The 18776-nt window shown below is 40.8% G+C and overlaps 1 protein-coding gene across 1 annotated transcript; it reads right to left on the bottom strand.

Moving 5' to 3' along the window:
* Window positions 1–2861: 2861 nt before the first annotated feature.
* Window positions 2862–17995, bottom strand: LOC310800724 (G2/mitotic-specific cyclin-B2-like; the record flags this gene model as incomplete). The annotated part of the gene is made up of 11 exons (XM_083664660.1): window positions 2862–2915; window positions 10883–11482; window positions 11679–11789; window positions 11890–12030; window positions 12141–12377; window positions 12469–12627; window positions 12796–12987; window positions 14738–14854; window positions 15398–15514; window positions 17615–17700; window positions 17959–17995. 11 exons carry the CDS (start codon window positions 17993–17995, stop codon window positions 2862–2864), a joined length of 1851 nt encoding a protein of 616 aa, XP_083520786.1.
* Window positions 17996–18776: the final 781 nt, after the last annotated feature.

Genomic DNA, 18776 nt, shown 5'->3' with positions numbered 1-18776 from the left:
TTCTTAACAGAAGAGAAAAATAAAAAAAATAGAAGGCTCTTAAGAAGCATCTTAACTGGAGCTGTCCACCATCTCGATGTGAGAGGTCCTCTGCGGCCCACTTGATGGCACTCTGAGCCCACCAGTGGGCCACGACCCAGTGGTTGAGAAACACTGTTGTAGAATAACCTAATCATGGTCATGTTAAACTTTATTAAACATTATTTATTTCAGACATGGACTGCAGTTCAAATTGCTTTATATACACAGCATACAACAAAACAGAGAAACACTACAGAATTTAAGCAACCTTGGGTTCTGTGAAAGGTGCTATATAAATCCACAACATTATAAAAGGAATCCATTCTGATTAGAGGAATATAGCCTACGGTAAAACATTTAAAACACAAGTAACCATACATAGAGGGGAGATTTTCAAGTGTTCCCCAATTTTAAACACTAAAGGGTGCATGAAAGAAAGGAAAAAGGGAAAAGCACAAGAGGAACAGTGGACACAAGTATCTCCTTTTGCCTGACGCGGCTGGATCTGCCAGTGTTTTGTCATTGAGAAGGTGTTAAGAATGCCCCAGACCCTTCTTACAAAACCTTCTTAATGAAAGATCATCTTAGCGCTAAGAAGCTTTTGGGAAACGCAGCCTTCTTAACGGAAGATAATTGGAAGATAATTTTAGGCTAAGAAGCAATCGGGAAACACGTTGGCTTCGTTGGCTTCTTATGGGAGCCTTAAGAAGGGTCAAAGAAGCTTCTTAGCGCTAAGAAGCTTTTGGGAAACGCATGCCTTCGTAAAGAAGCAATTGGGAAATGCGTTTGCTTCTTAAGGGGGCCTTAAGAAGGGTTAAATTAGCTTCTTAGCGCAAAGAAGCTTTTGGGAAACCCAGCCTTTATCAGTAACCTACCTGATCTTATCAGTAACCCACCTGATCTTATCAGTAACCTACCTGATCTTATCAGTAACCTACCTGATCTTATCAGTAACCTACCTGATCTTATCAGTAACCTACCTGATCTTATCAGTAACCTACCTGATCTCACACTCCAGCACAGACTGAAAAACTCAGATGGTGGAAAATTAATAGAAATTTTGACATTTTCTAAAGGTTCTGGAAACATTGTTTTTTTTGTTTCATAAATGGGTTTTTGATTGGTAAAGTAGTTCATGTGAAACTTGCTCATTGGTATAGCTCGTTACCTTTTGAAGTCAACGAAAAATGTCCTTATTACAAAACCCAACGTGATAGCAGTGCCCAGTGGAAAAGTGCATCGAGACATTCCGACCAGCTATTTAGCAGAAAAATGTAACATTTGAAATGGGAGGCTGGTAAATATTCACATTCTTAGTAAAAAAATGTGTAGGAATCCCGTCGACAATAATGAGTAAGCGTTCAACCCTCCCACTAACCCAAGACCTGAACCACAAAGCAGGTGGTCATCTGGGGGTATATTCAAGAGATTGCAGTGTTAGCACATGTTCAGGTGTTGCTGTGCTAAACTATATATTTTTCTTGGCACGGTAGTAAGTCAGTCATGTCACATCTCTGGGTTGCATTTGGCTGCGTTCCTTCCTGCGCCGTTTACAACATTGCTGCACACTCTTGAATGTATGTTCTCTCAGTGAAGCCTTGGCCAGCGCACTTTGGACCGCTGAGCTTATTGAGTCCTGTCACCAAAGTGGCACTGACTCCCACACCGTTGTACTAATTGTGGGGGTTCTGGAATCAATATTCCCGGGCCTTTTCTTATCTCTGTTGAATGTTTTATACTCGGACGCATTTTCCCATTTCTTTTTGTAAATCTAGAGAGTTTAAAAAAGAAAAAGAAGAAAAAAACGGATCATCTGTTGCTCATGCTTTTCAGTAGCTGCCTGCCAATGTGATGCTTTGATACTGTGTACATTTCTGATGGGCATGATGAGGTGTATTGGGGTTTGCTGTGGGCAGCCATTAGAATAACCTCATCGTATCCCGCATAGGGGGAGGAAGCATGCCACGCACCTCTGTGCATAATACTCTCATACAGTACATACTGTAGACAGTCTGTAAACACTGTTGATCATAGTGTTATTATTTTGTATATCTGTCTGTTGAAGTTATATCCACCGTTCTGTTTTTCTTAAAAGGATGCCCCACTGCCCTGTTCTGTCCAGCCCCGCCCCCCTTCCCTTCCCAGCTGTGAGGTGTTAAACTCAACATCACACCTGCTGTTCATCCTGGCTCGTTTTGAAATGGTTCTTTTTGCAGTTGGTGTAGAGCTTTCTCCTCTGACAACTTGATTTCATAGACATATAGGCTGTAACTGAGAGAAATATTCGATTCGGTTGTATATTTTTGATTATACATTGTTGGAATTTGAGTTCGGGGATGGGGGAGGGGAGGGGGGGGTCATAAAAGTAACAATTTATGTAACATTTGTATGTAAGATAAGATTCAAAACGAATAAATGATAAGTGTTACTGCCTTGCTCTTCTTATCGGTGCTGCACAGAATGTTCTGTTTGGATTGAAGAGGTTAAGATATTTGTCCCGTTCACATGATCTATTTAAACCTCCTTACAAGGGTTCCCACAGTCATGGAAAACCTGGAAGTCGTAGAATTTCAAAATCATATTTTCCAGACCTGGAAAAGTAATCGAAGTAGTTACATACAAAGTTTTGGAAAAGTAATTGAATTGTGTTGTGTGTAATGACACATAGGACACACCTCTTTTTTTTATTGTGTTTTAGCGCTTGTATTTTATGGGAAATTCAGGATTCATTAGTTTCCATGTAATCATTACTGCAAAATTTCAGAAGGTGGCCGTAATGCACGAAAAGCTCTGCCAACCGCCATAAAACGAGAAAACAGAAGAAGACAGCTGATTTTCTTTCACGACATTGGGGCTGGTTTTGGACTCTCCGTATTTGCAGATGATGGGGCAGTCTGGAAAAGAGGCAGAAATATTAAACACACAACAGAGAATGCAGGAAGCACTGAATCAAATAGTTGATTGGGGAAGCAGGTGGGGATTTAAGATATCAGTGGAAAAAACAAAGTATGTTGTATTTGGTAATAAGAAAACTGAGTGTCAGGGTTTGTTTATGTATGGGCAGACAATTGAGAGGGTAAAAGAATTCAAATGTTTGGGAGTGCACCTTGATGAAAGGTTAACATGGAAAAAGCATATAGACAGCATAGTCACAAAGTGTGAAAAGGTAGTCAATGTAATGCGGTCCCTCTCAGGAAGTACATGGGGTGCAGGTCAGGACGCACAATTAATGATTTACAGAGCAATGATAAGATCAAGAATAGACTATGGGTGTTTATGTTATGGAACAGCAGCCAAATCATCTCTCAAGAAATTGGAGGTAGGACCTCCTACACATGCTTTGGAGCTGCCCCGTGATTGAAGAGTTTTGGAAGTACGTTATTACATTAACTTCAGAGATAGTAGGCTCTCAAATTGGACAGGACCCAAAATTATGGATATTGGGGGACATGAGCTCTGCTGAAGTGAACCAGTACAAGAAATACTTTATCCTACTTGGTAGTACTGCAGTTAAAAAATGCATACTGATCAACTGGAAATCACAAGTATCTCCATCACAGAGACACTGGATTAACGAGCTCGTGTCTTACTGTACTCCAGAGAAGATATTGTATAATGTAAGAAAGAAACCTGCAACCTTCCAGAAAATTTGGGGGCCCTTTATCGATATGCTACCGTCTCTAAGAACAGGTGACCATAGCTAATTAGCATCTCTACCTGGACCAAACCTAATTTTAATGAATGCTAGAAAATGTTTGTATGTATGTATGTATGTATGTATGTGTGTATGTATATATGTATATATATATGTATGTATGTATGTATGTATGTAGAGATCCATACAAGGGAGATGGGTGGGGGGAGGGATGGGGTTGGGATTTATTTGTTTATTTTGTTTGGTTTGTCTTGTTTTATTTTACGCAATGTGCGTGTGCTCAAGCAGAGATGTTTATGTAATATTGTCAACGAATGAGCAACTGTACAAAAAATAAAACAAATCTTGAAAAAAAGAAAAAGAAAGTGGAGGTCGTGCAGGGCAGGCAAAGGCACTGAGAGTTTGCTGTGGGGCCTTCCGTACCTCTCCAATTCCAGCTCTACTTGTAGAAATGGGGGAAACTCCATTGGGAATACGACGAACAAAACTAGCAATGCAATATATAAGTAAACTAAGGGGACACCAAGGGGAGAACTTCAAAGTTAATAAAGAGATGGAAGAGCTGGAGTCGGGACAGGTAGGGGTGGCCCCTATAATTCACTGGTACCACCGTGGCTTTTGCCTACACCAGAAATAGATTTCACTGTTTTAGAAACGATAAGAAAACATGAGAATACAGATTATAGTAAAGTAGTGGGGGGAAGGCTAAAAAACAACTGGGAACATTATCTCCAAATTTATACAGATGGGGCCCAAGATCCCAAAACTGGAAAATCTGGATTTGCATTTTACATTCCAGATTTGGAAATTGTGAAATCTAGACCAGTGGTTCTCAAATGGGGGTCCGTGGCACTTTGCCAGGGGGTCCGCGAAAAGTTTTCAGGTAAACCCCCCCCCCCCCCCCCTTTTTTTTTTTTTTTTTTACTTATTCCTTCTCAAACTACTTCCTACATGGTGCTAGTCTATCAAAATATCTTGGCTGTAATTGATTTTGTTGCATAGTGGTTTTCTGTACTGTTGACAAATTGTGATATTGTAAGTCGCTTTGGACAAAACAAAAGCGTCTGCTAAATGACGTAATGTAATAAAAAAAATAAAAAAGAATGTGTGTGTGCAAAATCTTCATAGTTCAACGAAAATAGCTTATGCTTTAAATCTAAAATGGTTCATGGATTACATTCTAATAACAAACCTATCAAATTAAAAGTCAAGCACGTTACCGTGGAAACAATTAAGCTTAGCCCAAAATCACAAATCAGAATGAGGGGGTCCCCGGTATATTTTCTATCTTGTAAGGGGTCCTTGGCTGAAAAACATTTGAGAACCTCTGATCTAGACGACTGTCTGAGGGGGTTTCAGTGTATACAACAGAACTAATTGCTATAATATGGGCATTGCAGTGGGTGGAGGAGGTGAGGCCGAGCCAGGATTCGGCCTCAGTTCTGATGACTTTGAGGGGAGGAAGCCTGGGAGCCCGCTCAGATCTTGTAGTGGAGCTGTTGGTTCTGTTGTATAGGATTGAGCATGCTGGAGGTTCAGTGGGGTTTCTGTGGGTGCCAGCCCATGTGGGAGTGGAAGGGAATGAGGTAGCTGACATGGCAGCTAAAAAGTCCCTGAAGAAAGCTGTCGATCTGAGAGTGCCCATTGGGACGTATGAGTGTAGCTCCATTATCAAAAGAAGAATAACAGCTGTGTGGCAGAAAGAGTGGGAAAATGAAAAGAAGGGGCGGCACTACTTTGATATACAAAATAGTGTAAGAAAAGAGCATTGTTATTTAGGGAGTGAGAGAAGACACACAGTTGTGATGACTAGATTGAGACTGGGGCACTGTGGACTGGCATGGGACTTGGCAAAGATGGGAAAACATGAAGATGGATTGCGTGCGACATGCAAAAATCAACAAACTGTGAAACACGTACTCATGGAATGTAACTGTTACACACAAGAAAGAGAAAGGCTGTATGCTGCTGTATTAAGCCCAATTTCTGCTTCGTCTCCACCACCTGAGGCCGACCAACACAGCACTCCAACAGAAGCTGGGCCTGTGGAGGGTGGGGGGGCAATGTTACATAAACTGTATTTTTACGTTATCACAAGTTCTTGATGACTCACAAGAACAGAATGGAACCAAAGACTGTATTTTTCTTTTTATTGAAAAATGATAGAAGATACTGGGGGAAATGTCAAAAATCTCACACTGGATCGCAGTTAGAATTGATAAAGTCAAAGTTTATTGTTTTGAAGAAATCAAATCTATGAACTAAAATATATTCTATAAGGTGCTGCCTCACTAGAGCTGCATATGATTCAAGTCTGTTCTTTTCTAACACCTGTAGCTCTTACTGTTATACAGCAGTTTTTATCAGCACATTAAAGTACACAGGTGAAGTCACTCTAACCTGTACCTCTTACTGTTATACAGCAGTTTTTATCAGCACATTAAAGTACACAGGTGAAGTATCTCTAACCTGTAACTCTTACTATTATACAGCAGTTTTAAATGGGACATTAAAGTACACAGGTGAAGTCACTCTAACCTGTAACTCTTACTGTTATACAGCAGTTTTTATCAGCACATTAAAGTACACAGGTGAAGTCACTCTAACCTGTACCTCTTACTGTTATACATCAGTTTTTATCAGCACATTAAAGTACACAGGTGACGTATCTCTAACCTGTAACTCTTACTATTATACAGCAGTTTTTATCAGCACATTAAAGTACACAGGTGAAGTCACTCTAAGCTGTAACTCTTACTGTTATACAGCAGTTTTAAATGGGACATTAAAGTACACAGGTGAAGTCACTCTAACCTGTAACTCTTACTGTTATACAGCAGTTTTTATCAGCACATTAAAGTACACAGGTGAAGTCACTCTAACCTGTAACTCTTACTGTTATACAGCAGTTTTTATCAGCACATTAAAGTACACAGGTGAAGTATCTCTAACCTGTACCTCTTACTGTTATACAGCAGTTTTTATCAGCACATTAAAGTACACAGGTGAAGTATCTCTAACCTGTACCTCTTACTGTTATACAGCGGTTTTTATCAGCACATTCAAGTACACAGGTGAAGTCACTCTAACCTGTACCTCTTACTGTTATACAGCAGTTTTTATCATCACATTAAAGTACACAGGTGAAGTCACTCTAACCTGTAACTCTTACTGTTATACAGCAGTTTTAAATGGGACATTAAAGTACACAGGTGAAGTCACTCTAACCTGTAACTCTTACTGTTATACAGCAGTTTTAAATGGGACATTAAAGTACACAGGTGAAGTCACTCTAACCTGTAACTCTTACTGTTATACAGCAGTTTTAAATGGGACATTAAAGTACACAGGTGAAGTCACTCTAACCTGTAACTCTTACTGTTATACAGCAGTTTTAAATGGGACATTAAAGTACACAGGTGAAGTCACTCTAACCTGTAACTCTTACTGTTATACAGCAGTTTTTATCATCACATTAAAGTACACAGGTGAAGTATCTCTAACCTGTAACTCTTACTGTTATACAGCAGTTTTAAATGGGACATTAAAGTACACAGGTGAAGTCACTCTAACCTGTAACTCTTACTGTTATACTGCAGTTTTTATCAGCACATTAAAGTACACAGGTGAAGTCACTCTAACCTGTAACTCTTACTGTTATACTGCAGTTTTTATCATCACATTAAAGTACACAGGTGAAGTCACTCTAACCTGTACCTCTTACTGTTATACTGCAGTTTTTATCAGCACATTAAAGTACACAGGTGAAGTCACTCTAACCTGTAACTCTTACTGTTATACTGCAGTTTTTATCATCACATTAAAGTACACAGGTGAAGTCACTCTAACCTGTACCTCTTACTGTTATACTGCAGTTTTTATCAGCACATTAAAGTACACAGGTGAAGTCACTCTAACCTGTAACTCTTACTGTTATACTGCAGTTTTTATCAGCACATTAAAGTACACAGGTGAAGTCACTCTAACCTGTACCTCTTACTGTTATACAGCAGTTTTTATCAGCACATTAAAGTACACAGGTGAAGTATCTCTAACCTGTACCTCTTACTGTTATACAGCAGTTTTAAATGGGACATTAAAGTACACAGGTGAAGTATCTCTAACCTGTAACTCTTACTGTTATACAGCAGTTTTAAATGGGACATTAAAGTACACAGGTGAAGTCACTCTAACCTGTAACTCTTACTATTATACAGCGGTTTTTATCAGCACATTAAAGTACACAGGTGAAGTCTCTCTAACCTGTAACTCTTACTGTTATACAGCAGTTTTTATCAGCACATGAAAGTACACAGGTGAAGTCACTCTAACCTGTACCTCTTACTGTTATACAGCAGTTTTAAATGGGACATTAAAGTACACAGGTGAAGTCACTCTAACCTGTACCTCTTACTGTTATACAGCAGTTTTTATCAGCACATTCAAGTACACAGGTGAAGTCACTCTAACCTGTAACTCTTACTGTTATACAGCAGTTTTTATCAGCACATTAAAGTACACAGGTGAAGTCACTCTAACCTGTAACTCTTACTGTTATACAGCAGTTTTTATCAGCACATTAAAGTACACAGGTGAAGTCACTCTAACCTGTAACTCTTACTGTTATACAGCAGTTTTTAAATGGGACATTAAAGTACACAGGTGAAGTCACTCTAACCTGTAACTCTTACTGTTATACAGCAGTTTTTATCAGCACATTAAAGTACACAGGTGAAGTCACTCTAACCTGTAACTCTTACTGTTATACAGCAGTTTTTATCATCACATTCAAGTACACAGGTGAAGTCACTCTAACCTGTACCTCTTACTGTTATACAGCAGTTTTAAATGGGACATTAAAGTACACAGGTGAAGTATCTCTAACCTGTACCTCTTACTGTTATACAGCAGTTTTTATCAGCACATTAAAGTACACAGGTGAAGTCACTCTAACCTGTAACTCTTACTGTTATACAGCAGTTTTTATCAGCACATTAAAGTACACAGGTGAAGTCACTCTAACCTGTAACTCTTACTGTTATACAGCAGTTTTTATCAGCACATTAAAGTACACAGGTGAAGTCACTCTAACCTGTAACTCTTACTGTTATACAGCAGTTTTTATCATCACATTAAAGTACACAGGTGAAGTCACTCTAACCTGTACCTCTTACTGTTATACTGCAGTTTTTATCATCACATTCAAGTACACAGGTGAAGTCACTCTAACCTGTACCTCTTACTGTTATACAGCAGTTTTTATCAGCACATTAAAGTACACAGGTGAAGTCACTCTAACCTGTACCTCTTACTGTTATACAGCAGTTTTTATCAGCACATTAAAGTACACAGGTGAAGTCACTCTAAGCTGTAACTCTTACTATTATACAGCGGTTTTTATCATCACATTCAAGTACACAGGTGAAGTCACTCTAAGCTGTAACTCTTACTGTTATACAGCAGTTTTTATCAGCACATTAAAGTACACAGGTGAAGTCACTCTAACCTGTAACTCTTACTGTTATACAGCAGTTTTTATCATCACATTCAAGTACACAGGTGAAGTCACTCTAACCTGTACCTCTTACTGTTATACAGCAGTTTTTATCGGCACATTAAAGTACACAGGTGAAGTCACTCTAACCTGTACCTCTTACTGTTATACAGCAGTTTTTATCAGCACATTAAAGTACACAGGTGAAGTCACTCTAAGCTGTAACTCTTACTATTATACAGCGGTTTTTATCAGCACATTAAAGTACACAGGTGAAGTCACTCTAACCTGTACCTCTTACTGTTATACTGCAGTTTTTATCATCACATTAAAGTACACAGGTGAAGTCACTCTAACCTGTAACTCTTACTGTTATACAGCAGTTTTTATCAGCACATTAAAGTACACAGGTGAAGTCACTCTAACCTGTACCTCTTACTGTTATACAGCAGTTTTTATCATCACATTAAAGTACACAGGTGAAGTCACTCTAACCTGTACCTCTTACTGTTATACTGCAGTTTTTATCAGCACATTAAAGTACACAGGTGAAGTCACTCTAACCTGTAACTCTTACTGTTATACAGCAGTTTTTATCAGCACATTAAAGTACACAGGTGAAGTCACTCTAACCTGTAACTCTTACTGTTATACAGCAGTTTTTATCAGCACATTAAAGTACACAGGTGAAGTCACTCTAACCTGTAACTCTTACTGTTATACAGCAGTTTTAAATGGGACATTAAAGTACACAGGTGAAGTCACTCTAACCTGTTCCTCTTACTGTTATACAGCAGTTTTTATCAGCACATTAAAGTACACAGGTGAAGTCACTCTAAGCTGTACCTCTTACTGTTATACAGCAGTTTTTATCATCACATTAAAGTACACAGGTGAAGTCACTCTAAGCTGTACCTCTTACTGTTATACAGCAGTTTTTATCAGCACATTAAAGTACACAGGTGAAGTCACTCTAACCTGTAACTCTTACTGTTATACAGCAGTTTTTATCAGCACATTCAAGTACACAGGTGAAGTCACTCTAACCTGTAACTCTTACTGTTATACAGCAGTTTTTATCAGCACATTAAAGTACACAGGTGAAGTCACTCTAACCTGTAACTCTTACTGTTATACAGCAGTTTTTATCAGCACATTAAAGTACACAGGTGAAGTCACTCTAACCTGTAACTCTTACTGTTATACAGCAGTTTTTATCAGCACATTAAAGTACACAGGTGAAGTCACTCTAACCTGTAACTCTTACTGTTATACAGCAGTTTTAAATGGGACATTAAAGTACACAGGTGAAGTCACTCTAACCTGTAACTCTTACTGTTATACAGCAGTTTTAAATGGGACATTAAAGTACACAGGTGAAGTCACTCTAACCTGTAACTCTTACTGTTATACAGCAGTTTTTAGCAGCACATTAAAGTACACAGGTGAAGTCACTCTAACAACATGGCAAGAGCATATCTTCTTCCTTTTTGCTTCCTACTTCACAGTACATATATGGGTGTAGTATACATTTCCTTCAATAAAAAAAAAGTTTAACAAAAAGGTTTGTCTATATATATATACATACATGTGTATATATATATATACATACATGTATATATATATATGTCTACATTTTAGTGTAATATACATATGAAGTGTACACCTTCGTGCTTCACATGACATGCACACATCCAGCTGGGTCTGCCTACCAGCTCACATGACATGCACACATCCAGCTGGGTCTGCCTACCAGCTCTGCGAGGAAATGTGAGGATTTTGTGAGGATGTGAGGATCTTGAAAAACTGCTGCGTTTGGCTTTTCTGGCTCTGATTCTCTGGAAGAAAGCCTCGCGCTCTCCGTCATTGGCAAAGTGAAATGGCCGAGCCGTCTCCTGGTTCTCTGCAGACTCCTTCAGCGTCACCCTCACAGGTTGGGTCTCCTCTTTCTTCAGCGTCACCCTCACAGGTTGGGTCTCCTCTTTCTTCAGCGTCACCCTCAGAGGTTGTGTCTCTCCTTTCTTCAGCGTCACCCTCAGAGGTTGTGTCTCTCCTTTCTTCAGCGTCACCCTCACAGGTTGTGTCTCTCCTTTCTTCAGCGTCACCCTCAGAGGTCGTGTCTCCTCTCTCGGAATCCACTCAGCCGCTGTGAATCTCTCCGCGTCTGCCATCATCTGATTGGCTCTGTCCTGAGCTGAACTCAAGGGATTGTCCATCAGAGGAGCAGCCATCTTCTTGATGACTTTACTGTTGAGCTCAGGATGGAGGCTGATGTTCATCAGCTTGCTGCTGGCATATTTGTTCTTGACAGACTGGAGGGAAACACAAGGTGTTATTAGCTCATGCTAAAAACAACACGTCATCTTATAAGTTAAGTTAAGTTAAGTTATCCTTTATTTATCCCCTTGGGGAAATTCATAATAATAATAGTATTGAGACATTATTAGCTCATGCTAAAAACAACACGTCATCTTATTGAGACTGTTGCACTGTTGGAAACCAACTCACCAGGAACTTTGTTTTTCCCTCGTTCACAGTCACCACATTTTTTGCAATGAGCTGCATGACTGGCTTGAGGTGGGCCTCGTCATAGTTGGAGAAGTGCTGCTGTAGAGGAGTCTGCAACACAACAAGAGAGGAGAGATCAGTCCTGTCATTTACCTTCTGAACTCATAACTCAACCTTTGAATCCATCTGTAGGCCTATATAGACTTCTCACCCATGAAAGGCCATCAAGGAGCAGCTGGGAGAGGCAGAGGGAAGCTGCAGCGACCTCAGAGGGATGGTACTGCACCATGTTGTAGTCCATCAGAGTTAACTCCAGGAGGTACTCTGCCACCCTCTCTGTCTCTAAAAAGGACTAGACATACAGAAGACAGTCACTTTAATTGCCTTGATGACATCAACTACATGAAGACAGGAGACGAAATATATATTTATGGTGGTTGGCATATATATATATGTACTCACGCTTGCAACCTTTGAAGCCCGCCTAAGAAAGTCCAGTGGCAGAGGGCGTCCCAGGTCAAAATTGAGTTTCCTCAAAATCCCCTGCTCCATCTTGAGAATCTGGGCCGTTGTGAATCTATTGCCCGTGCTGCTGGCAAATTCTGCAAGCTCCGGACTCCAGTTCTCCTCGTACTTTGAGGCGAGCCACAAGGCCGTCACCCCGACAAGCTGCAGCTCGCTACGAGGCACCTCCTGGACCTGCAGCACATAATAAGAAGAGCGTTAGCTAGCTGCTACTGCTAGTTCACAGAAGATGAAAAAAAGAAAACATTTTAAAACAAGTTTGTACCTGTAGAAAACGATCAAAAATGGCGATTGAGAGATACAACGTCTCCTGAACGAGTGGGGAGCGGGAGTGGACACGGACCATCCAATCAACTGTACGAGCTCGCATGTGTGGAGTGATTTTGTAGCCCTTCATGTACTCTGCTCGCACAGCCTGCTGAGCCTGTGGAGAGTGAGACAGAACCACTTGTCATAGAAAATACACACTCGAGCATGGCAGCTCAAAATAGACTAATCAGGGTGGTATTAGATTATATATATTTTTTTTTAAATAATTTTAGTTAATTATTATATTAATCAAGCAATCAATCAATCAAAAGCAGAGTATTACCTCAATGAGGTGCAAATAGGCATAGATGTCTTTGACATACTCCGAGCAGAGCTCTGGAAAGTCGGCATCGCACTCGTCAATGTCCTCAATGGGGCGCGTCTCTGAGAAAGCCTGGCACATCATTTCCTCCTCCTCTGTCATGGACACATCTGTCACAGCGGGGAGCGGGTCTTCTTTGACTGGTCCAGTCTTCTGAAGGAACAAAGTTCACTCAGAGTCAGGCATACTGTTTGTTTTTTTATATATTATTATTTCTGATTTCTCCCCTATTTTCTCCCCAATTGTACTTGGCCAATTCCCCCTGCTGCCCCGGTTGCTGCCCCACACCCTCTGCCGATCTGGGGAGAGCCATAGACACACACATGCTTCCTCCGAGACGAGGGGAAGCAGTTAGCAGCCGCTTCTTTTCACCTGACAGCGGGGAGCTTCACTGGCAGGACATGGCACGTGGGAGGATCACGCTATTCCCACCAGTTCCCCTCCGCCCTGAACAGGCGCCCCCGATCGACCAGAGGAGGTGCTGCTCGTGCAGCGACCAGCAAGTCAGGCATATAGACCCTTCTCACAATCATGGAAGTTGGAAACCCTCATTAGTGTTTTGCTTGCACCTGTGTTTACCCTGGCTTCTCGACACAAAATGGCCCCCGTGAGAAGGGTCTATTGTCAGCTAGTTCAACACAAAGCATGTTGCTTCATAGCTTTACCTTTGCCTTAACTGCTCTGCGTGGGCAGTTGGTCAGCTCTCCAAGGACAGCTTTGCTGTGACCAGCTGCTGTAGCTTTCCCCCTATGTACAGGATCCGCACCCCTAGACTGTTAGGAAGAACAATTCAAAACAAAGCAATCAAAAACACTGTAAGGAGGATCTGGCAGCTGTTCTCCACACATACCATGTTATGGTATATGACACACACACACACACACACACACACACACACACACACACACACACACACACACACACACACACACACACACACACACACACACACACACACACTACTGTATATAGAGACACTGCAGAGCACGTCAGTTTGAAAGCCACGCCCACCATTGGGGAAACCTGGATGGCTTGTCAAAGGTAAAAGCTGCCGTGGAAATATGAACAGATATGGACAGTAGTCTGACGAGGTTTATCCTGTTTTCAAGCAGACAAATGTGTCAAAGAATGATTTCAGCACACTGCCTCCCACAGAGAGGAGAAGGTACATTGACAAAACAAACTGTCCAATTTCATTATTGTTACTCCAATAAAGCTGGATATAAATGATCCCACACAGTGGCCTGACGTGAAATACTTTGACATTTTCACCAGCAAGATAATATCCTGATAGTAATTTGACTTCATATTTAAACATCTGAAATGCAATATGCTTTTCAGACTAGTGTGACTGACTGATTGTATGGATTGATGCTAAATTAACTCTGATATGTTAGATAACAATTCAGTGAGATTTCACGTGACTTTTGCACCTTGTAGCCTACTGGCAGTCAATACAGAGCAAAATATCCTGAAACTCATCACACATGAACACAACTCATCTGTTTTATAGAGGAACTGGCTCAGTCCTCTCTCCTTGCAGCCTAGATCCACATGTTTCTTCTCAATGGCTTTCCTGTTTTGCTCAGGAGTGTAAAAAAAAAACTTTAATTGGTGATTTTTTACATTTGTTGTCTGCGCAGCCCACCACACAACTGCTTTTAGCCATGTTTAATTCAAGGAAAATGACGCTGGTGTGTATGGAGGTGAATGGAGAGCTTTCCCCAGTGATGGACGTGGCCTATTTCCTGCAGGGGACTGCCTCCATCTTGCTCTGCTGGTGGTGACCACCCTGCACTGTGGTTCTCTACCTGCTTTCAGTACCTCTGTGTGTGTGTGTGTGTGTGTGTGTGTGTGTGTGTGTGTGTGTGTGTGTGTGTGTGTGTGTGTGTGTGATCTCTACCTGGCTTTTGAGAGCTTTTTTCTTAGCAGGTTGGTCAGCAAAGGACTCATCACTGCGTCTCTTCATGGCCTGCCTAGGGGGCCCAGAGGAGCTGACGGAGGAGCACACAGCTTGTCTCTGATGAGGAAAAACAACAGCAATGACAAACAAGTCCACTCCATTACTACTTTTCTTCTGCCCACCAAATACAACCTTGCCCTCTGGTACCCATCACAACACGATTCACACTGTCTACTGCACAATAATCAACAACCGGAATCAGTTGCTCACATTATGAACAGCTGCCCCGCTTTCAAGGGACTGTATACGGCACGCCACGACCGTATCGTGGATTTGACGTGGATAAAATGTGTATGCGATGACTCCAACTTGCTGGACTGGCAAAAAAAGCTGCAAAACAGTTGGCCAAGTACTGCTCTGTGTCTGCCATCATTGGCAGTCATTTCATTTGGAAAAGACGCTGTCACTTATACCCATAGTCTTAGTCTAATGTTTCTTTTTTGATCTGCCTATGTCTATAGCCTACAGATAACATTGTGAGCATGATCTTGTATTGTATTGCATTGACTCTTGCTACTATTGGGTTTTGATACGATTAATGTCTCTAATCGAAAATCCAATAAAGAAATTAAAATGTGTGTGTGTGTGTGTGATCTCTACCTGGCTTTTGAGAGCTTTTTTCTTAGCAGGTTGGTCAGCAAAGGACTCATCACTGCGTCTCTTCATGGCCTGCCTAGGGGGCCCAGAGGAGCTGACGGAGGGGACCACAGCCCGTCTCTGATGAGGAAAAACAACAGTAATGACAAACAAGTCCACTCCATTACTACTTTTTACATTTCACCTAGTCTTCCTCACAATAAAGCCTTTCCACTTACATGCATAGTAGCCTATGAGGCCATACAAAGTTAATTTGGCCTAAATAAATGAAAATCACTCAAAATAAAGTACATGGCCTTAAAGTGTATTACTATAAGATGGCTGAAACCAGATCCCCCCACATACAATATATGGATTCAAAAAGTGTGGGATATTTACCAGATGGAGCAAATCACTTACACACTAAGGCTTCAGAAACCAATTTTTGTTAAAAGATGGGGGCCTGTCATGACTCTAATAATGCAATGACTACCCAATGCTGTACGCCCCCCTAGTCTAATTTCCATTCTCTTACACATTTCTGATAGATATCACATACATACATAGGGGAGAGTGGGGTGAGTTGTGCCACTTTTTACTTGAGGTGTCTTTAAAGTGAGGGCATGACAGTAATGCCTCCAACCACAATATGTAAATATATTTCAGGATGTTGTGCACCACTGGGAACACTCCCTTTGGATCTTAAATAAACTGTTAAAAAAATATGGCTATTCTTAAAAAAGTGGTCTCTTGGCACAACTTGCCCCCGGTGCGGGGTAAGTTGTGCCTTTGGAGAGAATACGTTGGGGTAAATTGTGCCATTGATTACTGAAGTAAAACAGAACATTTTCATCTCATATACTGTAATGCTATATCAAAGCAAGACAAAATAAAGATAACACTAAAGTCCAGTGTACTATAACAGGGTTAAACAAGGCTAAACGGTAGCAGCAGTTGACCTACATATTTAACATTTTCAGAAATAAAAATGATGTTCAAAATGAACAAAATCAACTATCACAGAGCCAGGCTACACTTGCCAATACTGCAATCTTCTTCAACAAGGTCTATTTAAACATTTAAGAACAAAATGAAATAAAATTTCACTAAATCAACTGCAACTGCACTGGCACAACTTAACCCAGGCCTTTTGGCACAAATCACCCCATCCCCACCATTTTAACAAACTTGTATTATATAGCTGGTTTGGAGCTAACATCATGCTAACAGTATAGCCTCATATTGTAGCTTACTAAAACACTAACACATGTGTGAAATGTTTTCAAGCTTGTCTATAATTGTTCAGACACAACAATAAATAAACCTTGATCATAAAAAATTTACTTTGAGAGGCAAAAAACAGTTTTTTGAACTTAAATGTGCTTAGCTCTTGTGCCATCTGCCTCCCTTCTTTGCAGAGTGAGTAAAATGGATGCCTCTTCGAAAATGTGTGGTCAAATGACCAATTTCTTCTATGGTTTTCTAGATACAAGGGGTGGCACAACTTCCCCACTGGCACAACTCACCCCACTCTCCCCTACATACAATCACTAGTTCCCCCGAAGTAAATTTCTCTCTTCTCTCTCTCTTGCTCTCCCTATCTATGAAGCGCTGCTGGACATATGTATATGATGGAGTGGAGGTTTATTATTTTTTATTTGTTTGTTTTCAGTTTTGATGGTCATTATTATTGTCATTACAAAGCTATGAGTGTATATACATTGATAATGTGTACAATAAGCACACTGCTGGAAAAGGAAAAGGAAAAAGTAAACAACTGTAATCGAAGGAATACAATGATGTACAATGTTGATGTAAACCAAATAAAAATTAAGTTAAAAAAAAAAAGAAAAAAAACCCAATGAAAGTAGCTACAATACTATTAATTGTATTTGTATTCTTTGATTTGGAGGAAACGATCTCTATTTAGATAGAGAGATAACAAAAATGTCCTAGTCATTCTTCTAGTGTGTTAACTTGTTGTAAATAAAATGGTGAAGTTGAATTCATCATTTTGCTGGGGACCCCCTGGAACTCCCTCCAGGACCCGTGGCGGTCCCCGAACCCCAGTTTGTCAAATTGGAACTGGGGTCCGGCTTAACCGTGGTTATCAAACAACCACGGTTGTATTTTACATTATCTACATCATGCTATGCTAGCCTGTAAGAAAGAGTTTAGCTAACCTCTGCTAACGTTTCAATTTAAAGATGTAAAATATCGCTGAGTCAGCAGCCTACTCACGGTCAGTTTGAAGGTTGGTGGTGGGGTGAAGACGGTCTCTTCCTCCAGGTTCACCGAGACCTTCGGCTGGAAGAACCTCCTGAACTCTGGAAGTGATAAAAGCAGGGAGTTAGCAGATGCTAGCTGAGCAGAAGCTACATTACACCTTAACGTTAACGTTAGCGCCAATGGCCGCGGACCCGCCGGGGCCAGGCGGGCTGCAAAGATGGCCTTGTTCACTTTAATCAAACCTAGCTGATGTGCACCATATCCTTCATCAAACCCACTTAACTGAACATTTTGAATTGTGGGTAAATTCAGTTATGTGTATTTTAATGTGTTTGAGTTGATTAACCGCTACTTACTGCGGCGACCGGCCGGGCAGTCCACTCCAGTCTCCATCTCTCCACACTTCGGTCGAAGTTATTATTTAGTTCGCTAACACCGGGTGAACACGGACCTATAATCAAACTTACTTCGCCGCGGTTAAAGGAAAAAAACTAAGTATTTACACTTAGCAGTTTGTCTCGCTTGCAGAATTGTGTTAGCAGTCAGTCACGCAAGTTGCCGAACGTAGCCTGGTCATCTAACGTTAACTCTCCTCACTGCTCTGACGTCAACTTGTGCCAAGCATACCCGGTGCCACATAGGTGCCAACCAGGTGCCTACTGGCTGTGCCGCCTGTCGTTTGAATCTGCGTTAGCCAATTAGGAAGCAGCATGTTCAATTGCGCTTTATAATCAGCCAACCAAAAAGCAGCAGGGGGTTGTAGCCAAATATCGCTTTGATTACGATAACCTGGCGGCACCAGGCTGTACGTTTATTTACGCCCACTTTCGGTTTAGGCATATACTCACCAAGAGATTTTATCCGCCATTCTTTTTTCCATCTACATTTCGTAAAATGCTTATAAAATAGTTTTGCTTGGGCAAACGATTCAGCTAGGCTATATTTGGAATCAAGAGAGACCATAGAACATTTCACTAGGGAAAAAAACTGATCAAAAAAAAATCTACCGTGCACATGGTGAAGCATGAAGTGACGTCGACTTTGGCTCTCTATATTCGTTCTTGGATGTACAGCTGCTCACTATCCATCCATATTCCAATTGAAACTGTCCATCGTTCCAGGCTAGCAGAGAGGGTTTTAATAGGCCAGAATAAGATGTGAATTATCTTCATAT

The sequence above is a fragment of the Poromitra crassiceps genome (genome assembly GCF_964638095.1).
Source record: "Poromitra crassiceps genome assembly, contig: HAP1_SCAFFOLD_49, whole genome shotgun sequence".
Taxonomy (NCBI): domain Eukaryota; kingdom Metazoa; phylum Chordata; class Actinopteri; order Beryciformes; family Melamphaidae; genus Poromitra; species Poromitra crassiceps.
This window is presented reverse-complemented; position numbering and strand designations above follow the sequence as displayed.